Raw genomic sequence first — 23,121 nt, 5'->3', positions numbered from 1 at the left:
CTACCTTGGTGGGGTAAAAAATGGGATAACGGATTAAATATGTAGGCCGCAAACACACTTAACTATTTAACCAGACAAAATTTGTCATCTGACAGGCTCGAATCAAAGAACTTTAGGGTTAGTATCCCCTCTTATTGCCTCTAACATTTTATTAGTTATATTATACATGTAACTCACGCATATCGTTATAATAATTTACCATATAAATTTTGAAATTTTATATTATAAAGATATTTAGATTATGCGAATATTTTATTTTCATTTTTAAACGATATAAATAACTCTCAGAGTTTGATGCGATAATTTTTGCATCACAAACTTTGTAATTTATTTCTATTCAAAATAAATTTAATATAAATGTATTTTACCATAAGAGCTAGTTGATATTGGGTTTATTTATTATACATATATATATATATATTAACCAAAAAAATTTACAATTTTTTCATCTATCTAATTACTAAATTTATTAACCAAATATATTTTTACTTTATTTACAAAACTTAAATTTTAAATATAAATAAACATTGTAGGAATTAAATGTTGGGTTTTGAACTCTTATTTTTTTTTAGTATATATTGTAATGGTTTTAAATTTTAATGGACTTAAAGGGCTTTTATTATACTCATGCAAATAAAGACAATATAACCCATGGTTAATTATATTTACATCACTATTGTTCATTAAATATCTATTAAATGAAATTATCAACATTGTTATATTTTATGTTTATTATTTTATTTATATTTTATGGTTTAAAATTAGTGTTATTTTGTGTGTATATTTTAATATTAAAAACTCAAATAACATATTTTTTTTATACAAAATTGATAAAAACTTCAAATAACTTTTTTTTATTAAATAATATTTTTATTTTTTTAAAAAAATAAATACTTCAAATAACCCAAAAATGATCAACATTTCAAAAAAAAAATGAATACATAAATATATTTGAAATTTACTTGATCATAAATTTATTTATTGTTTTTTATTTAGATCAACTTTCCAAATGCATAAACATAGATGAATTATTTTTAAATGACCATATTATGGTTTTATATTAATATATATATATATATATATATATATATATATATATAAATATTCAAACTCATTAACTTAGTCTATATCCAAACCTATTATAAACTCATCTCGTAACCTTTTCAGCTTAAATCCTACTACTTGCTGATCAGCTTATTTGTCTTTTTGGTCAGCGCATAAAATAAAGTAAAAAAGCTCACTTAGACGTATGTACTTGTACAACTAGCTCACTTAGACATATCAACTAATAAAATGTCATTTAAACATATGTACTATCAAAAATGACTCATTTAGCCTCTTTTAATAACCATGGTTAACTTTTATTTTTAAATTTATATATTTATTAATTAAATATTAATATATTTTCTCTCTCCTTCTTTTTCATTAATTAAACTAGATAATTATTTTATTCTTAAATTTTTTATTATTTTAATATTAATTCCTCTTTTATATTTCATCTTTTTTTTTATTAGTTTTTATTTCTCATATTTTTTAAATTCACATTTTAAAAAAAAAATTAATAACTTATATATGAATTTTATGTTTTCTTGTAATATTTTTTTGAAGTGTTTTTTCTTATTTAATTTAATATAATAAAAATGAAATTAATAATTTTTTATTTAATTTTTATTCACAACTTATATTAGTAGTAAAGGAATTGTTTTGTCTAATATTTGATTAATGAGTTTTTATTATTATTCAATTCTTAATTCTAAATTAATTTATTTTTGTGTTGAAGGATTTTTATTGTTGAAAGAATTTTCATTATTATATTCAATTATTGGGATCAAACAATTTTAAAATAATTAATAATTAATGTGAAAAAAAGATATATAAAAAAGAAGAAGAAATATAGAGTTAAAATAACTAATGATATATATATATATATAATAAAATTAAAATAATCGATCATAAATATTCATATAGAAATAATAAAAGATTATAAAAAAAATAAATAAAGGGTTTATTTATTAGTAATAAATGAAATAATAAATGAAAAGGAAAGAGAGAGAAAATATATTAATATTTAATTAATAAATATATAAATTTAAAAATAAAAGTTAACTATGGTTACTAAAAGAGGTTAAATGAGCCAATTTTTGATAGTACGTACGTTTTAAATGATCTTTTATTAGTACATACGTTTAAATGAGCTAGTTGTATAAGTACATACGTCTAAGTGAACTTTTTTCCTAAAATAAATGCGTTGGTGACACTTTCTTTTTAAGAAAATGTCCATGTTGCAAGACGCAACTGGATGTCTTGTGAATTTTTTTTTTTTGAAAAAAAAAATTCGTCTCGCGATTACCGGTTGCGTCTCGTGAATGCCAGTTGCGTCTCGCGATTGAGAACGTCTCGCGACAGGGGCAAAATCGTTAAAAAAATGAAAAAAAGTGTCTTCAATGCTTTTTATTTGAAGCGGAAGTCAAAAAGTCAAATTTTTTTATTTAAAGTGCTAGTCAAAAAGTCAAATATTATGTCATTTCGTCAAATTTATCTGTTGTTACCATTTCTAAAATCCAAAATTTAACAAAATTATAAAAAGGCTCTTCAAATTTATAGATAATTTGATTTAGTTATTAACATTTTTTTATATAATTTATTTTAAAGTTTTATTTTGGTGATTTAACGTTTAATTTAACTGAATTTTTACATTTAATTTTGTATATAATTTATTTATATGTTTATTTTTTTGTTTTTATCCTATATATTTTTTACATATCATAAATTTATAATAATAAATAATATTGATAAAAAAATTAAAAATAACAAAAATACAATAATTATATTTATTAAAAATACTTAAATTATCAATATTTCATTTATTTAATAATTTTTAATTTTTTTTATGTGTATAAATTATTTTGTATTTATTTAATATTTTTTAATTTATTTTTTTTATGTATATAAATTATTGATTTATAATTAATTTTATTATAATTTATTTTAATGGAGTAAGTTTGAAAAAATATTAGGATTTAATTTGTAAAGTTGATGATATATATATATATTAAAAAAATTAAAAAGTTGGTATAAAAAAGAATATTTTTAAATTGAAATTAAAAATTAATTTATTAGTTAGAGATAAATTACTGTTTAATGTGACATTTATTATATTTTGAATTGTATGATAATTTTTAAATTGTAACTGTGTTTAAGTATAAATATCAACATAGATGAGTTCTTAAATGAACTTGTTTGTTACTTATATTTACTTACATTTTTTCAGCCCATTGACAACCTTTTTTTTGTTCTCATAAAATATTATTGATAAACAAAACAAAATAATAATAGTAAATTTCATTTTATTTAATACCCATCTTCCATATTAGTTATCACACATTAACTATTCTGGGATTATTTTATAAAAAAAACAGAATTTTGTTTATATTATTATTATTATTATTATTACTTGGGCCTTGTTTGGTTGGGTTTTGAAAAATAATTCATCTATAATTGAATATCATTTCATTTATTTTTAGTCAATCACAACATTAAATTTATTAATTAAAAAAAAATCACTTTATAATTATCACACATTTTAAGTATGTTTACAAAGAAAAAACACATCTTCTCAAAATTAATACAAATGATTATTTTTTAAAATAATAAGATATTTATTTAATTAAGGCAAACAAGCCCTTAACGTTAAAATGAACATAGAAAATAAAGAGGCAGTCAAATGTCTGGCGAAAAGCATACAAAATAAAATAATAGAGACAATAAATAAATAAATAATATGATTAATATTGTGAAGATGAAGGGTAGCTAGGGAAGAATATATGATTAGTCAAATCTGCATTAGTTCAGTCTTATGTTTATTTTAATTTTTGCTTGGACTGGCCGATGCTATTATTATTAATATTATTTATTAATTAATTATTATTAATGGGGGTAATTAAAATACTAGATTTCATATACAAGATCACCAATGCATATGCAAACTGATCCAAACCCCACGCTTCCCACCACTACACAAATCATCGTGCCTTGTTTGGTTTAACTTTTATTTTTTTGTATGACCTAGATTTAATCGGGAATATATTATTGGAAATCGAACTTCGGAAATTTAATTTAAATGTTAAGATTGATGCTCACTTGAACTATTTGATTGGTTTAAAATTTAAGATTTTTTTTAAAAAATGATAAACGTTATTATTGGGGTGAAATATTTACAGATGATATGTGCATGAAAAAAATGTTATATTATTGTAAGTCGTTGTCGTACGTATCACGAAAATGTTGAAATCGACAACTCTATTTTTTTTTTTTGCTTTGTCGAGAGGTGACTAGTATCTAAAGTTTTATTTGAAATATTAATGCGATTCATTGAGTGATACCTGAGTTTTTTGGTAGTTGACTAGTTGCTCAAAATTTGTATTGATACAACTGATATGACAAACTTACATATGTGTGTTTATGATCCCAATTATTTTATGGTGAACTATCTGGTTGAAAATAAGTCGTTGAATCTTTAATTATATCATTTATAATGTTATTATTATAATGTTTTCCGATATTTATTCGGGAAGTTACTCGTTTTCTCGAGTACTTAAGAGTTCGATAACCTATAAGATAATGTGGTTGAAGTATTATTTTATATTTATTATTTAATGTTTTGTTGTTAGACAATTTTTATTATTTTTAATATAAATAAACTATTTAAAAAAAAAGTAAAATAAGAAGGGATTAATATGTTACCCTATTAATTATTTGTAGTTTATTTGAAGATTTTTTTTAACCACGTAATTGTGACCGCATTCTTAATAAAAATATAACCATAATAAAATTAATTATTTATATAAACTGAGGTAGCAATGCATAAAACACTACCAAAAATTCATAAAATAAAATAAAATAATGATTTATCATTAATTTTGATAAAAATAAAATGAATTTTTCATATAAGATCAGTTGAATTATCATTTAAAATGTCACCAATTCAATTAGAGATTATAATGAAAGAGATTGCTAACTTCTTCCTGTTAAATAAATAAAATGATGTATATAAATGAGTTTTAATCTAGTTTATAAATAAATTAATACACAATACAAATATACTTAATATTATAAAATGTTGAGTAATAAAAATTAATGAATATAAAATCTGGTCAAACATGGGGAAGCAAGTGGGACCATGCCCACGAGCTTCCAGCTTTATCCTCCCATCAAATGGCTGGCATTTATTCTATTTTATTTAATAAAAATATAAAATCACAAAATTGGCTCTCAAATTTGTCTCAACTTAATTAATTAACCTTCTTATAATAATATATTATTATTATTATTTTTCCAAATCACGTTCTTAAGCTAACCAACTCAATAAATTTTCAATAATTTCAATTTTGAACCTCTATTAACAACTTCTCTCCAATTGACCTCAAATTTCAATTGAAAAAATAAACAACAAATATTAATGATTTAAATGTTTGAGTTCAAATAGTAAACTCATTAATTGAAACTCATATTTTTTAATACAAAAGAAAATAATTGAGTGAGACCTACTAATAACATTAATTCTTAAGTTGGTTAGGTGTTTAAACTCATTAATTGATCAATTTATTACTAGTTAATGAAGAGACAACTAACCCAATTTTTAGATTCCTTCCAAGTTCCAACTACACATATATTACATCCATTTTTTTTTATTTTATTATTGATAATAATATTAAAATGTATTAAGAATTGTTTGAGAATGCATTATTAGTTTTTCAACCAACTAATTATTTATTGAAGTATTTGAATTTTTTTTCATTAAATTATCCAACCAACTTAATATTTTTAAGCCATATTAAAGCATGTTATGTCTAGATGTTTAGAATTAGATAATATGCATGAATGTAATTGAGTAACAAAAAATAGTTAAATCTTATGATAAAATTAAGATTTGTGCACAATTCATTTAAGATTAGTTAAAGTTCATGCGGTAATTGTTGAACCTATTTTTGTATCCACAACATGATTGAAACAAAAAACGTATTAACTTAACAGACATTCTCAAATTCGGTTTTAGTCGAAAATACAGCTAGTCTATTACGAGAAATACATTGTAAATAAAACAAGATTTAGTATGACTAGAAAAAAATAAATACACCTTTAATGTGAGGAGTACAATACTAGCTTTTTACATTAAAAAAAAAAATCTTATATAATTTATTATTTCATAATTAATATATTTTTTACTAAAATTAACATTTTTTAAACAATATACACCAAACAAAATTCTTTAAAAATATCCAAATGGTTATCCAAATAATATGTTAATAAGGTTTAAATTCAAATTAAGGACTTAAACCCTTTATTTGAAATAAGTTTATGAAAACTTTATAATCATCTAAAGTGACATTTCTTTTAAAAACATATAGTCTTTAACTTAAATCACTTTGTTTAATAAGCATACTTTGACTAGGACTTCAACATATCCGTTATGCAATGGGGAGTAGAAAACAAAACAATTTAACAATAAAATATAAAAAAATTAAAATTCTATAATTGTTGTAAGAAATCAAACTTTAACACTAAAACCCACGACATAATAACTCTAATAAAGTATTTTACACAAATTATAAACTTATATTTTAAAAAATAATTAATATGAAACAAAGGTGGAGAAGAGAAATATGAGAAATTAATGGGTAAAAAGAAATGGGTAAACGACGCCATTTGAAATTGTTGACCTACTGTTGACCAGACCAATCTCTGACATTGCTTCTTTTCATTTTATGCATTTGTCCGTGACTTCTCTGTAATATATATCTTTTTTAATATAATAAAAATCTACAAACAAAAAATTCAATAAAATTATTTATTTGTCTTTTGGGTTAGGTAAAATGTAATTTGAAAAAACAAAACTCATATATCATATCACAATTTATTCATTCAAATGTTAAAATACCTTATACTATTTTTAATAATTCAACTAATTAAAAAAAACTAATTTTTTTAACCAAAATCTAAAAAACCCTACATTCAACAAACTCTTAAGGCTTATTTGAGAAAATAATATTTTTGTTTTTTTACAATATTCTTATGGTAAATACTTTTGAAAAATTATTTTTTTGGGTTAAATTATCAAAATATATATATTTTTTCATTTGGTTGAGTTAATAAAAGGTAATTTTGATATTTAAATATATAGAACTTGAGTTATTAGATGGTTAAAATTATGTATGAAATGATAGTTAAATTTTAGAATAAAATTATAAAAAATCCAAAAAACCACACATCAAACAAGCCCTTAGTTAAACTCTTATTTAAAAACAAAAATATCTCTCAATTATATTATTATAATTTTAATTAACAAATCACTTATTTATTTTAAATTTTAAATATAAAAAATTGTGTTAATTAAAAATATATTTGAGTATTTTGATTTGATATTTTAAGTTTTGTGTTTGAATGATGGAAAAGAAATAAGATTGTAATAATCAAAACATCCTACAAGTTCACGTCTTAAATTAAATATTCTTAAAATAGAAGGACCATTATATACTTAAATGAACAAGTAAAGGGCAGAAAAGAAATTTAGCGTGTTCTGCACGTGTGGTGCACCTGCTCCCAATACTGGCTGGCACTGTTCCCAAACTCTTTTGCCACGGTAATTCTTTTCACATTTCCCAATTCTATATTAAGACCTTGTTTGGTATGTTAATAATAATATTAAATATATTTAACTATTTACTCTTATCTCTAGAATATTTTATTCAAGTTAGTTCCTAAAATCAAACAAGGCCTTAGTAATTCTTTGACCAAGACTGTGAGATCCAGTCTTGATAGTTTGAATCTTTTGTTTTTTTTAAATACTATTATTATATATTATTTTATAATAAAGTTAAATAAATTGTATCTTATACACAAGCTTATGTCATTTCACCTAAAATATTAGAGTGTTTTTAGTAAAAAAACTTTGATAAAACTTTTGAAACTTAAACTAATGTGATTTTTATTTTTTAAATATATTTATAAGATATTAAATAAGTGTTGAATTATAAATATTTACAATCCTCATTACTATAAATATTTAATACAATTTTATACACTGTTTAAGATTCATTTTTTTCTTTAAAAGAAATCATATGAAATTAAATTAGTTGGGATTTTTTTAATTAACTTATTTATTTCTTTAAATATTATTATTTAAATCTTCAATTAAAATGTCTTTGTTTTAATTTTTATAATATTAGTATTAAGATTATTTGAACTATTTTATCAAATTTTAAAACTTAATAATTCACTTAATTTAATTAAATAGAGTAACTTAAATGAAAATATTATTATTATTATCTAATAGACCTAAATTTTAATATTTTATTTTTATTTCAACTAAACCCTCTTATAGATCTAAAGAATAAACTTAACAAAAAAAAAAAATATCATCTTAATTTAATTTAATTTACCACAAAAGTTAGATAAAGAGTAATCTCTAAGAAAGAGATGTTGACCAAAACTTTGTTTGGACTTTATTTTTTTATTTATTATTCCTTACTTTCATACTTGTCTGCAAATTACGTGACGTTTCATTGAAGTTTTTATTTAAAGATTAAATTATTTTCATACAAAGAACTATATTGGCATACAATTTATTCCAGTTAAATTGAGATTTCTGAAATCTTATTTAATCCAAATAATTATGTAATCTATTTCTTAAAATTATAAAAAAAAACGATATTTAGTCTTAACGATTTCAAACGTCGTTAACCTGTTATTTATGTGACATTTATAAATAAAAAATTAAAAATTCATGTCACTAATCTAACTAATGAAATTAAGTAGATTTAAGATTTTAACGATCGATTTTTTTAAATTCGGCGATCTTTTATTTATTTATTTATAATATCACGTAAATAACTGGTTTGAAATCATTAAGACAAAATTTCGTTTGTATAACTTTAACGATAAAGAACTCCAACTTGGATGTTTAAAAGAAAAAAATTGCTATGCTAGAAATATAATCTCTTCTAACCTAACCACAGCAAGAAATAGTTCTTTAAAAAGTCCTGAGTTCGAGTTCGAGTAGTTATGTGCCCATGTTTGAGTTAGTTCGATACTATCAGTATATGTAGTGCATGTATCCATTAAGAAAGCGCCACATGTATAAAGAGAAAAAAAAAACAACAAATGAGAGAGGTAATACTTTACTTTTGTGTATAGGTGTCACTTAATGAGTGAGATACAGGTAGTGCTACAGTAGTATCGAATTAACCCACGTTTGTTAACCGTTTTCCTTTTTATCCCTTTTCGATAAAAGAATTTCAAAATCAGAATTGACCACAATACACAATACAGAACCCTAATTTGACCATTTAGCCTATATTTAGGCTTGTATGGTATAGATTTAGATTTTAAGAATATTATTTTAAAAGAAAGAAAAAAACAAACAAAGAAGTAATAATATTATTAATAGTAGTAATGGTAAGAGCAGTTGTTTTAGGGCTTCCGTTTGGGCACCTTACCCGAAAAAAAATGCAACAGTAGATAGGCGGGTCCAACGCCAGAGATAGAGAGAGAGAGAGAGAAGAAGAGGGATGATAGCTTTACTACTCGCCTTTCACTCTCTCTGACTGACTACTCTCTCTGAAAGTGTAAAACAACTCTGGGTTCTCCTTCATTTCTTCTTTGTTTATATCTTCAATTCACCCTCTACAGTTACTTATCGAACTCTGTAGGAACAACAATTCATTGCTTCCGGTGAGTTTCTACCCTTTTCATTCCTGATGACGATGATGATGATGGGTTTCATCTTATTTTGCTTTTTATTAACCCCTTTTTATGATCTGGGTCTGAATCATTTCTCTAATTATTATTGTCTTTTCAGCTTGTAGAGGAAGGAAGTTTTGGAACTTGAGAAGATTTTTACATCTTTAATGATGCGTGTGGATCGTGATGAATGATGTTTATGTCTTTCTTTTGACCGGAGAAGGAGAAAGATATTCATATAAAGCAAAAAGAGACCTTCCGGAAAAGATGTCACTTTGAGGGTCTTTGCTTCTTCAAGGTTTTTGTTGACTAGAGAAAGACATATAACATTAACTCTTTCTTTCCCCTCCACACGAGTGCCCTTTAAATTCACAGTCTTATAGCTTCTTTTGTTTTTATCCATTCACCAATTGATTGTGAAAATGCCGATGTACCAACCATCTAATAGAAGGAGAGGGGATGTGAAATACGAATTGGGTAGTGGTGGGCATGTGTTGGATCTGGATACTGCAGTGAAGGATGGAATCCTTGGATGTGGGGGTGGGGGATTGATTTGTAGCGGTGAGAAATTGGATCTGAAAAAGATGATTGAAGAGATGGATTCCATTGAAGTTCCGTCTGTGTTTATCTGCCCGATTTCATTAGAGCCAATGCAAGATCCCGTGACTCTCTGCACAGGACAGACGTATGAGAGATCCAATATACTAAAATGGTTCTCGATGGGGCATTTTACTTGTCCCACGACAATGCAAGAGCTATGGGATGATTCGGTAACTCCAAACACGACTCTTTGTCAACTAATCTACACTTGGTACTCACAGAAATACCTTGCAATGAAGAAGAGATCAGAAGATGTTCAGGGTAGAGCCATGGAACTACTTGAAACTCTTAAGAAGGTTAAAGGGCAAGTGCGCGTTCAAACTCTAAAGGAGATTAGACAAGTTGTGTCAGTTCATAGTTCGGCTGGGAGAATCGTAGCTGAAAAGGGTGGAACTGCTCTTGTCTCTTCTCTGTTGGGTCCTTTCACCACACACGCTGTTGGATCAGAAGCAATTGGGATTCTCGTGAATTTGAATCTTGATTCGGAATCGAAAAAATTCTTGATGCAACCCGCAAAGGTTTCTTTGATGGTTGACATGTTGAACGAGGGATCCATAGAAACAAAAGTCAATTGCACGAAATTGATAGAATCCTTGATGGGGGATGATGAGGTGGAATCTGAAATCGTCTCGAGTTTGAGCCTTTTGGCTGGCCTTTTACGGCTAGTGAAGGACAAGAGACACCCGAAAGGAGTCTTGGCAGGACTTCGATTACTCAAAATGATATCTTCTTACAACAGGGTGAAGGTTTCAGTTGTGAGCATTGGAGCCATCCCTCAATTAGTCGAGCTTTTACCAAGTTTGAATCCTGAATGTTCAGAACTCGCACTTGCCATCCTTAATCACGTTTCTACGCTTCCAGAAGGAAGCTCGGCTCTCAAGAATTGCGTTAGCACGATACCCACCATGGTGAAGCTATTGATGAAGGTTTCTGAAAACTGCACAAAATTGGCACTTGCAATTTCATGGGCCGTCTGCAATCTCGCCCCGGAAGAATGTGCTCCAATTGCTGTGGATGCCGGTCTAGCTGCTAAGCTCCTTTTGGTAATACAAAGCGGTTGTGAAGCTGCGCTGAAACAAAAGGCTGCAGAGCTGTTGAAATTGTGTAGCTTGAATTATACACCAACAATCTTCATTTCAAAGTGTAAGCTAACAAGAACTATGCAGTGAACCAATTTTGCCTCTTTTATCATCACCCGGACAGAGGAAGAAGAGCGAGCTTACGAATAAAGTTCTTTAAGGTACCCTTTCTCCTCTCGACCTATGTACATGGAAAGAAAAGAACATTCAATATAATAGGATGCAAAAGAAAGCGGCACGACGCCACGATTATAGTCCCCAATTGTTGCTGTCCAATAAGCCTATCGCATAAAACTGTAATCTGAATTGACCCATTTCGATTATTCATTCAGCAAAGATATGGTTACAGACAGTGCTTGCTATTTTCAATTTTTTTTTTCCTTTTTTTATGGTTAAGAGAACAATGTAAATGCTAGTTTTTGCAGTTGATGGTGTGGGTGGGCATCTTGTTACTATGATTTGATTATTTGGGCTTTCTCACCCCCACCTTCTCAATGAAATGCATGATTGGGGTGATACAATTTTGAATGCTAGTTGTTGTTTGAAAGAGATGTAGAATGGAATAATTCATTTGTTTCTGAATTGCATAATAAATCAATGTATGGAATCAGTTTGTTTATTCATTTGGGTTCTTGGTTTATGTTGAATCTTCTGAGTAGTTTATGTATGATTGCATATTGTTGTTGTTCTTGTTTATCTTCTGGCACCAATAATGTCTATAAATGTTCCCCCAAATACACCAACCAAACCAGTCCTATATGGGTGGGTGAAAGACAAAGTAAAAATGGGTAATTCTGTGGAAAAAGAGGAGGAAATATTTACCTAAAAAGGAGAGAAATTGTCCATTTGTTTTTGGTGCCATCCCATATTGGTATCTTTGACTCACCCAACACTTTCTTTGGACATCTATTCCATTTTACATTTGCTTCCTATTTTTTAACTTTTAAACGATGCTAACGGTCTGCTATTCGAATAAGCAATCAAATCGTGATTTTAAATTTTGTGTAAAATTCTGATATCCACTTCAAATTAAGGCATTCTTAAGAACACCGAAATAGATATTACATTGATAAGCTTGTTCTTCGTTTATACAAAAAATTAATGGTTAATGAATAAAGAGTTTAAAAAAAAGGAGTTTGACAAAATAATTAAAAATTGTATGATTTCATGAATTTAGATAATTTATTAAAAGAAAGGAGTGTGGGAAGATAGTTAAAATTTTATGATTTTAGATAATTTATTAATAAATTAATAAAATAAATTGACAAAGATAGTAAAAATCTTGTGAATTTAGATAATATTAATGAATTTAATTTAGGTAAACTCTTAAATTAATTATTTTTTTAAGAATTTTAATTTATTATCCTTAAAATAAGAGTTTATAAATAATTTAGTTTAACAATTTTACAGTAAAAAATGAAATTATATTATAAATTTAAGTATAAAATAAAAATGTTTAAAATAATGAATTAATGTAACTTATTGTGTAAATATGACTTTTTTTATTGTTATTATTTAATATTATTTTTTAATTAATATTTTTTTAGAAAAATAAATTTCTAAAATTTATGAGTTTGAGTATATTATTTTCTTTGTTTACTTTTGTAGTTACTTAAATAGAAATATGAAAAAAAGAGAGAAATAGGATTATATAATATATAATTTTTTTTTTACCATGGTGCCCCAATTAATTTAAGCCTAATTAAATGCTATCACTCTCATTTTAATTCATTTATTTCAATAAAAATATATGTTAGAGAATTTATATTGTTAAGTTCATAGTACAAGTCTATTGGTCTATTGGAAATAGGACAAACCTATATAATTTTTTGGAAATATATAGTTTTAATTTAATAAATGAAAGACATGTATGCTTGTATGGGAAATTTGAAGAAATGATCCAGTAATAGGCCTAAATGAGAAAAGTGTCAGCGTTAGTGACCCTCTTTTTGTTTTCTGACGTAATTTTTTATTTTTTTATTTAAAAAAAAAAATTAGTTATGAATTTTTTTGGAAGAAAATGGTCCAGTTGCATCAGGCAACTCCAGTTGCGAGACGAAGAAAAAAAAAATTCATCTCGCGATTCCGGTTGCGTCACGCAACCTTCGACATAGACAAAATCGTCCAAAAATAGTAAAAGGGTTCACTAGCGTTTTTTTTAACCTATGCACTCTCCGCATCTAACACATTTTTAGGGTCATCTCCTCAAATTTTCCCTTTATGTTGAAAATGTTTTTTTTTTTTTTTTTTAAGTTTATAAATATAAATATTTTAAAGTAACTATGTAAAAAATAATAATATATTTTTAATTATTTAGGCTGAAAGGGGTGTCTGAACTCTGAAGGAAGAACGCGAGAGTTCACCGCGATATAATATCGCGCGATTTAACTATTTTCCTCTGCGTTACAATTACGCGATCGATAGTTCAATTTCGGCGAGGTCTTCTTCTCTGTAAGGCGAAATACAAAAACACCTAGAGAGAGAGAGAAAGGAAATGGCGAGCGGAGGCGGCGCTGGTGGAAAGGTGTCGTTCAAGGTCACACTCACATCCGATCCAAAGTTACCATTCAAAGTGTGAGTAACAATTCAGTTTATCATCTACGATTTGCGATCATTAACTTTGTTTCTTAATCGATTGGATTCTGTTTCTTTTCTTTCAGATTTAGCGTTCCTGAAGCTGCTCCATTCACTGCTGTTCTTAAATTCGCTGCCGAAGAATTCAAGGTCCCTCCACAGACCAGCGCCATAATTACCAATGGTATTGTTTGCTTGCATTGTCTTACATGCATTTACTGTATCCGAACGAATGCTTGCACTCACTGAAACAGCCTTGTTTTTGTTTTGCATGATCTATTGCTTACCGTTTTCTTATTGTGATTAGATTGCGGTTTTGTTGTTTTGGTGTCTTACGGTGTAAGCTAGGATCCAAGTTATCTCCTATAATCTCCAAATTTATAGTAATTGATTGACTAACTGTCAATTGAGCGAATTGATATGTGATTGTGATTGGTGGTGTAGTATATATATACTAAAACAATGTTGTCTGAATTGTTCCAAAAACGATCAAGTAACTGGTTAGTAAGATTTTTAGTTTCATTTTGTGAATAGTTGAAGAACCATAAGTTGATCATTCATGCTTAGCACATAAATTTAACCATCTGCAATATTGGAATTTTAGAACAAACTTAAACTTCACATGATGGAATCAATAGAAAGCTATAATCTTATACAATAGTTTTATGGTATAGATAGTAGTAGGGTTACTAGGGTAGGGAGTGACATGGTTATTAGTATTGTTAGATGAAATATATAAATAGTTAGAGATCTTGTATTAGAGGCAGTTATGTTGAATAAGTTTTTCTGTTCTCACATCTCTTTATCTTTTGTTTTACCCTTTTTTCGTAAAGCCTCAATTCTTCTTTAATTTCTTCATTTGGTACATATGAATGGTCTAAAAACAAGATTTTCTTCACTTGGGAACAACTCAGTCATTAGGGTGCAACACATATATCTTCGTAGCTGGTACGTATGAATAGTATAAGAACAAGCTTTCCTTGTGAACAACTCAGTCATTAGAGTGCAGCACCTATATCTTCGAAGCAAACAGTCTTTGGTGGTGGTTGAGAACATCTTCGCCTTTGGTAATAATCTTCACCAGGCACATTCCTTCCCCTCCTCTAATCGTAACATTGTGAGCAAAACCTGAGCTGGGGTCAATAACAACCCTTGATTGCACCTTATTGCACGCTGAGTCAAGTGAAACATGATTAGCACCAGGGTTTTCATTCACAGAGATATATTTGGGAAAATGTTGAGGCTGATGTTCTTGATCATTTTTTGCTGAGGTACCTTTGGTTTTAATTCAGTATATACAACAAACCCACCTATGCCACATGAACCTAATATAGCCAACGATACTCATCTTGAAAATTCCAAATTTCTATCCAGGATTATAGGGAAATGCGTATGACCTCACCTCTGTTCATGAACCCTTGATTGCACCTTATTGTGGAATGAAAGGATCCATTTCTATGTTCTCACCTCTCCTTACTTTGTGTTCTGTTACAGAATTTCATTTAAGAAAAATGAGGGAGAAGAGAAGATAAGGGAATAAGCATTTAGAAGAAAACAAATCTTATTACATACTTAACATATCTAGTACACGAAAGTTGCTAACATTTATAGGACTAAGTGCTAGTAACTAACTAACTTCTAATAAAATGTCTATGTTTCAAGTTTGGATGCTTTGGATAATTGAGATCTTGTTTGAAGCTAAGAGGTCTTCCGACATCTTTGATAGGACCATCTAACTTCACTTGCTTTTGCTGGTACGAAAAGGAAATGTAGTTTTTTCTCATTTAGAAAATGATTTGGATGTGGATATGATTGTGGGTTTCAACAACTTGGTGTACCGATCAATGTCATTGTTGACCTTTTTATTTGGCTATTCCATTTGTTGCGTTGATTAGAAAATAGGAAAACTGTAGCATGTTTTTGGAAGACCAATGGACTGTCTAGGGAAACAACATGCGAGGATATATGAACTAAAAGCCCATCCTTCTCCATTGCACTGCAAGGAGGAGGAGGAATCAACTAATCTCCATTGCCTTTTTCTAGAGTCCGATTGGGAGAGATAATGCGGGTCTCAATGCAACGGGAGAAGAAATGACATTGCTTGAACCTAAGCAACAACAAATTAGCCATTGAACCTTTACAATTTGATGATAGAGTGCTTCGCTATCACTTCTTATTGAATAGGTGAGACGTATCGAAAGAGAAAGAAAACTAATCTTGGTGAGGGCTATAGTCTCTGGTTCTGTCACGAGTATGGTTAGAGATAATTAGTATTAGTTAGTCTGTTGAATAGTAGTTTAGTTTGTTTGTTAGAATAGTAGTTTAAATATAAGAGAATGTAATCAATACAGAGAAATGATGAATAAGAAGATAGTAGTTCAGCTGCAATAAAAAGAAGAATTGATGGGCTGATTTTGAAAAGGAAACTAATTATTTAAAGAAGAATGGGTGTATTTGGGATTTTAAGAAGATATGGGCTTTTATAATTATTTAATCAAACTCAACTCTTTATGACTTTTGTTGGCTCCTGATTTCCTTCATGTTCAACTAAGCCTCAACTCTTTCACTCATGCTGATTTTTTCGACAAGTTCGACCAAGCCTCAACTTTATAGACTTGAGTTGTTGCTATATTCACTATTTAGGCCTAAGCAATTCAGATTTTCAGCTTCTATCCAGGACGATTTAAGTTAAATGGAGAGTATTGTCCCGTTTGATTAGTAGTTTAGTGAGTTTGATTAGTAGTTTAGTGAGTTTGTTAGTAAAGTAGTATAAATATAAGACAATGTAATCAATATAGAGGAATGATGAACAAGAATATAGTAGTTCAGTATAAGACAATGTGATGAATAAGAGGATAGTAGTTGGGTCAATTTCTCTCCATCTCTAAATTGTCTCAATCCTGTTTTATCATAAAGTCTCCTGGTCTCTTAAGAGATCAAATGTTACGGGTTTTGTTCCCACTTAGAACGTCTTAGGTTGAAGTGGAGGTCATGAATGTAAAGAGACATGCTAACTTCCAACATTAAAAAAGAAAAAGAAAAAAAAGAAGTCTTTCGGTCTCATCCACTTATTTCACAATTATTGTTAACTCGTTCTTAATCGGTCAGAACCATAACAACGTGATGAAACCACGAGATGAGTTCGAACAAAATCCTTTGTGAATAGTTATCTCCATCTGAATTCCCAACCCTAGTTCTTCTTTGATTTGGTTGGTAGGTATGAAATTATATATAGACTTCACCATGATAGATAGATGGATGGTTGTTGATAAATATAGTTTAGAAAAAATATGTTTTTTTCTTTGTGTTGAAACATTATGGGTAACGAGGGTATATTTGTTTGGTTGCAGATGGTGTAGGAATCAATCCCCAACAGAGTGCAGGTATGTTTTTAAAATCCCAGGTTTCGACTGAACCAACCAACGAACCTGAATAATGAAAATGTTTGAATGTTGTTGTTGCAGGTAATGTTTTCCTTAAGCATGGGTCTGAATTGAGGCTAATTCCGCGAGACAGGGTTGGGTTTTCATGAATCAAAATCATTGATTGACATGGTATTATGACTTATAGACAATTTTATAATCACTTTTCCTTTCATTTCCTTGCTGGTGTGTCCTGCTTGTTTTTATTCTCTATATTATTTATAACCTAAATAATAAATAAACTAACATTTATAATAATAATAATAATAATGTTCCATCTAATAATTATTTGAATTCCCCATATAAAATTGTCTAACATGTATGTATGTTTGTATTAATTGATTTTGTTTGTTGGATAATGATTTAGTCTAATCTGTCTGTCTGCCATCTCATTGGTCGGTCGATTGGTGTACATGAGATGAAATGAAATTTCTTTTGTGTATGACCAAAAATATCTTATTATATAATATACATTATTTGTATATAAATGTGGTAAACACCAGATGGATCAATCAAAACCATCCAATCTTAAATCTAATCTAATGGTGGGAAACAACATCCATGTGAAAAACAGTTTTTTTTAGCTTTGGTTTGGTGCAATTTAAATGACAAAATCTAATAGCATCATCCATGTCTTCTTCTTGATGTTTGGTTTGTAACTTTTGTATCACGATTATCATGTTTAATGTCTTTATCATTCAAGTTGCTTAAAAAAATTATATATATATTGGGAATTGAATATAATAATTTCAACTTTTTAATGATACCATACTTTGCAAATCTATTAACAAACAATAATGATAGAATCATTTCTTGATTTTGGGATAATGCATGTACAAACCAAATAAAAAATAAAATAAAAAGGTAATGTTGGGATAAGCGAAAGAAATATATATGAATGAAGAAGTGAAATGTATGTATGGGTAATATGAAATTTGAATTTATTTTTCCCCCTTTTTATTGTACTACGTACTTTAATTTAAATTAATTTAATTAAATTAGACTTTAAAAGAGGAAGGACAAGCTGCCACCATATTTTGTTGGCACTATGAACTGCAAAATGTGACAACCAAGAAGGTTCTCTGCTTCCCCTGGACCCTTTATTTTGTATATTATTATTAAAAAAATATATATTTTTATTTTAAAAAAAATATTAATATATTTGTCCTATCCCTAGCTAGTCCCTGCCAAGCTTTGATTGTGCCCATCAACTCTGTCTTTCTTGTTATTATAAACTTTTTTTTGGCATCTTTGATTTCAGTTCTCCAATTTTTTTATATTTCAAATAAAAACATATTAATACGGGGCATGATTCTGAAGATTTGTATTAACTTTATCTAATCTAAAATGGAGGAGAAATTAGTTGCTATATTATTTATTATTATATATATATATATATATATATATATATATATATATATATATATATATATATATAAAAGATTAATAATAAGATCTCCATGCGCGACAACTTACAGGCTAAATTACAAAATATTTAAATTATTATTAATATATTCATCTACCAAAGTTCCAAGTTATTTATTTATAAAAAAATATATTATTTCAGTTCTCAGAAGACAGACAGTCAGTGTACTACTACTGTCTTATTTAAGTGCATGTTATAAGGCTGTTTAAGATTATTTTTAAAAATTATGTTTGGCGGGTATTGTGCTGAATAAAATAAATAAATATATATATATATATATGGAGCATGCACAATGGTTACATTTACTTGATTGATTAATTAATAATAAGATGAATCAAACTAGTCCAAAGATATTTCCAAAAATAAAATTACTAATTTTTTTTTTTAATGTTAGTCTTAGCTATGTTCACAAAACAAGGCACTCATAAATTCAGTTTAATTTTTTTAATTATAGTGCATGTTTTATTGTGTATTAATTTAATTAAATAATAAATAAATAGATATATATAATTCCAATGATAGTGGCGGCGGGAAACGAGGACAGGCTTTCACTATGCTTGTTTTCCTCAATAAAAAATTTATGAGCCATTCTAATATATATATTAATAAAAAGATAAGATAATAAAGTATTTTATCTTGAAATATTAAATTTATTCATTTTATTTTTTTACTAAAAACCCTATTATTCAATTAAGGTCATATTAATATAGTATGGATTCAAGCTAGTTTCTACATGCAATAAACTCAATAAAAAAAAATCTTTGAAATTGTGTCATGTTTTTTTCTAGGGATTTTGTCCAAAAATCGGATTACAGTTAAATGAACAATTATTGTTTTAAGAAAAAATAAATTATTTAGATTAAATTAAAATATCATTTTAATCTACCTAGAAAATAAAATAAAACAAAATAATTGTTCAAAAGTTATTCCAAAGGGCATCTTCTCCATGCTTATATTTAAATTTTATAAAAATAAATAATTTGATGATCAATCATAAAAAAGAAAAGAGATTTTTTGTGTTAGTAATTCAAAATCTGTCATTTATTGTATATTTATATGGCAATCTAGCCAACTATTTATCATATTTAAAAGATTTGTTATATTGCTAAGTATCTAATAATATCCTAATTTTATGCCTCGAAATATGAAATTTCAATTGAATTCTTCTTAAATGAGAAGTCAATAGGAATCTTGCAGTGAAAAAAAAATTAATCTTATGATATTCACAAATTACAAGGTGTAAAAAACAAAAAACATTAAACTAAGAAAATAAAATACATGTCAAAGAAGAAACTTAGAAATAATTTCAATTTTAAGTAAATGATAATTAATTAACTAAGACAATTAATGTTCTTACCATATTTGGTTCATTGCAACTTAGTTTAAGCAAGAACATTATTGACCAAGTTTAAGCTTAACTAATTATATAGAGAAGTTAACACTTAATCACTTATCATAAACATAGTTCAATTATTAAAATTTAAACTATCTAATTAGTTAAATGTTTGGAGTAGGTTCCATGTTCATCAAATATTGTACTAATAATTAATATTTGAAATGCTATTTCATACTATTCTATACAAAATTGTTGAAATGTGTTCAATGAAAAATACATTATGCTAGATTTTGTAATATAGACCGCGACAAAGTAACTTCTCATTTGAATTGTTCAACACATTGAGTACGTTCCATCGATCAAACTTGAAGATATCTATGAACCGGGATCATTGAATTACACTAGAACATACATCTCATTTGATTAGAGAACACAAAATGTTGATTGAGGGGAATTATTCTATTATCATCAATCATGATAAGAATGTCATGAACCAAAATATTGAAATCTTAGATATTTGTACTATATGAAATTTTATCAAGCTCTTTTGATTAGTCTTTTTTACAAATGATTTGGATATATTGTAATTACACTAATTGAATACAACTTATAATATAAGATGCTATAATTTGATCATATCATTACTTGAAGTTAAATATTTATATTGTCACCAAATACACTAAAACACAACTATTAACAATTTAAAAAAAACAATAAAAATATAAACAAAAAATATTCACCAACGAAAAAACATAACATAAAATTTATTATTAAAGAGTTTAAAAATCCTCAAGGAAGATCAACGAGTTCACTGACTGCTTTTACCGGTTTCAAAAGAGATCTCACATAGTGTTATAAAATAAACGCATTAATCGACCGCGATTACTGAAGGTCCTACATTTCATTTCGAGCCAAATAGTCTACCGACTCAATCCAACCGAGCTTACGAAATCTATCAAACCATTCTAATAACCAACTAATATACGAAAAGAATTGAACTAATGAAAACCAAATAACCATTCAAAAAGCTTCCCATTACCTTGCTAATTATTTCCCATTTTTTCTTGGAGATTTTGGACCCTAAACACAACAATAAAACCAACAACAAAAAAAAACCCTAAAATCCCCTATATATAACAATAAAACAAGGCAAAATTGCCCTATGATTAAAAACAAACAATTCATCCAAATTAGAATAAACACCGGCGGCGCCGGCGACAGAATCATACTCTTCCCCATTCACTTCCATTCCCTTCTTCACTCTTCCGGCGATCACCCTACAAACAAGCATCGCCCTTTTCTCTTCCCCTTCCACCACCGCCACTCCGTCGTGCGCCTTCCCACTCGTCGCCGTCGTCAAGATTCCATTCCCGCCGGACTGACGAAACCCATTTTTGATAATCCCACAAATGCTGCAATTGGGTATCGAGTTACAGAGATTAGAAGAACCGTCAAGTCCAATCGAACATGAAAGTGTAGAACAGTGGAATCGAAGAAGCTCGTTCCCGTCGGCGACGCAACGTGGATGCTTTTTGAGCAGATTAGCAGCTTTAGTCTTGATTGAATCTCTGTATTCCTCGAATTTAGTTATGGTTTTCTGGGTATTGTTTACTTTGAGGATTCTGTCGATTTTGCAAACAGGGGATTGTTTTTTCAACCAGCTTGATTGAAATATGATTTCTACTATGTTCTTGCTTGTATCTTCTGGACCCAGCTCTGACACTGACCAAATCAAGAAATCATATGTTATTATTGTAAAAATGAAATATGGGTTTGTAAATTTATTATTTACCAGCATGTTTAACAGTTTGATGAAGTTCCAAGGTTTCAGCTTTCATGAAGATTTCACCACAGACAGGGCAAGAACAAATGGTGGCTCTAAGAGAAGGATCTCTAGCCATACCTGCAATAGGATCAACTACCATTCTACATTCATAACACCCAGAAAGTCTTCTGAATGGGATCCTCTTAAACGAAGTAATGGAGTTAGAATTAGAAGAATCAGAGGTTTCGATACTACTGAGAGGTGCTTTAATGGATCTACTTGAGCTATTGTGACTTGAAGAGCTTGCAGTGAGGCTTGACCTTTTCTTTCTGTGTTCTTCAGGGGATGGAGATGGTTCTGGCCTCTGTGTTACTTTTGTGTTGCTGCAAAGGGACCCGGAACACTTGAGTTTCTTGTGGTTCATCTTGGTTGTGGTGGTGGTGGTGGCGGCGGTGGTGATTTGAGGTGTGGGTTGTTTTTGTTGGAGGATTTGGTCGTGGAGATGTTTGCAGGTGAAGAGGTTTCTAACGACAGACCAAGATTGAGGTTTTTGTTGGGTTTGGGGATTTGGGTTGTCTGTTTTGGTGAGTTTCTTTGTGGGTTTTCTGGTTTTTTTCGCCATTTTTGGGGAGAGATCTGAGATTTTGAGTAGTGAAATTGGTGGATTTAGATCATGAAGATGAGAGAGAAGATGGACGGGGAAGAAGAAGAAGAAGGACGTAACTGTCTCGATCTTCGGCGTGGAGTTAAATGAAAGAGTGCCATGAGAGAGAGGGTACTTTTTTTTAGATCTGTTTGGAAACAAAAATTTATTTATTTTGTAAATGTCAAATTGTTAAATTGGGGCTAATTGAGATGACTTAAGCCCTATTCTCTCAAATATCACGTTTTATGTAGATTAATTTAACTATCGAATTTTAACGAATTTCGTTTGTATTTTATCTTGAGAAGATTGAGTTTCGCAACTCTTTTGAAGTGTGCATAATCCACGTGGGTTAAACAAATAACATGTAAACACATTTAACTAATTAATTATTTAATTAGGTGCATAACTTGTCGTCTAACGGGTTCGAACCCAGAACCTTAAAAGACTGAGAATAACTCTTGTTGCCGCTAGGTTAGAAAAAAGATGACATATCTCGTTTAAATAACTACAATAATGAGCCTCAAATCCTATTTGG

The 23,121-nt window shown here is 28.2% G+C and overlaps 3 protein-coding genes across 3 annotated transcripts; 2 read left to right on the top strand and 1 right to left on the bottom strand.

Moving 5' to 3' along the window:
- The first annotated feature begins 9,529 nt into the window (after positions 1-9,529).
- On the top strand, positions 9,530-12,034 carry LOC124945747 (U-box domain-containing protein 30-like). Its single transcript, XM_047486236.1, has 2 exons — positions 9,530-9,729; positions 9,857-12,034. The coding sequence occupies exon 2, from the start codon at positions 10,161-10,163 to the stop codon at positions 11,505-11,507; it is 1,347 nt and encodes a 448-aa protein (XP_047342192.1). The 5' UTR covers positions 9,530-9,729; positions 9,857-10,160; the 3' UTR covers positions 11,508-12,034.
- A 1,795-nt stretch (positions 12,035-13,829) lies between these two features.
- Positions 13,830-17,825, top strand: LOC124945947 (ubiquitin-fold modifier 1). Its single transcript, XM_047486483.1, has 4 exons — positions 13,830-13,991; positions 14,078-14,175; positions 17,342-17,374; positions 17,456-17,825. The coding sequence occupies exons 1-4, from the start codon at positions 13,912-13,914 to the stop codon at positions 17,521-17,523; spliced, it is 279 nt and encodes a 92-aa protein (XP_047342439.1). The 5' UTR covers positions 13,830-13,911; the 3' UTR covers positions 17,524-17,825.
- A 3,355-nt stretch (positions 17,826-21,180) lies between these two features.
- LOC124945282 lies at positions 21,181-22,735 on the bottom strand. Its single transcript, XM_047485684.1, has 2 exons — positions 21,968-22,735; positions 21,181-21,897 (listed from the first exon to the last, which is right to left on the bottom strand). The coding sequence occupies exons 1-2, from the start codon at positions 22,560-22,562 to the stop codon at positions 21,293-21,295; spliced, it is 1,200 nt and encodes a 399-aa protein (XP_047341640.1). The 5' UTR covers positions 22,563-22,735; the 3' UTR covers positions 21,181-21,292.
- Between the last annotated feature and the right edge of the window lie 386 nt (positions 22,736-23,121).

This window comes from Impatiens glandulifera, chromosome 7, assembly GCF_907164915.1.
Source record: "Impatiens glandulifera chromosome 7, dImpGla2.1, whole genome shotgun sequence".
Lineage (NCBI taxonomy): Eukaryota > Viridiplantae > Streptophyta > Magnoliopsida > Ericales > Balsaminaceae > Impatiens > Impatiens glandulifera.
This window is presented reverse-complemented; position numbering and strand designations above follow the sequence as displayed.

Excerpts from the sequence above, each read along its gene's own strand:
- LOC124945747 (XM_047486236.1), top strand. The coding sequence starts at position 10,161 with ATGCCGATGTACCAACCATCTAATAGAAGGAGAGGGGATGTGAAATAC.
- LOC124945947 (XM_047486483.1), top strand. The coding sequence starts at position 13,912 with ATGGCGAGCGGAGGCGGCGCTGGTGGAAAGGTGTCGTTCAAGGTCACA. Across the intron at positions 14,176-17,341 it reads CAGCGCCATAATTACCAATG|ATGGTGTAGGAATCAATCCC; the intron begins GTATTGTTTGCT and ends GTTTGGTTGCAG. Across the intron at positions 17,375-17,455 it reads CAATCCCCAACAGAGTGCAG|GTAATGTTTTCCTTAAGCAT; the intron begins GTATGTTTTTAA and ends TTGTTGTTGCAG.
- LOC124945282 (XM_047485684.1), bottom strand. The coding sequence starts at position 22,562 with ATGGCGAAAAAAACCAGAAAACCCACAAAGAAACTCACCAAAACAGAC. Across the intron at positions 21,898-21,967 it reads TCAAACTGTTAAACATGCTG|TGTCAGAGCTGGGTCCAGAA; the intron begins GTAAATAATAAA and ends TGATTTGGTCAG.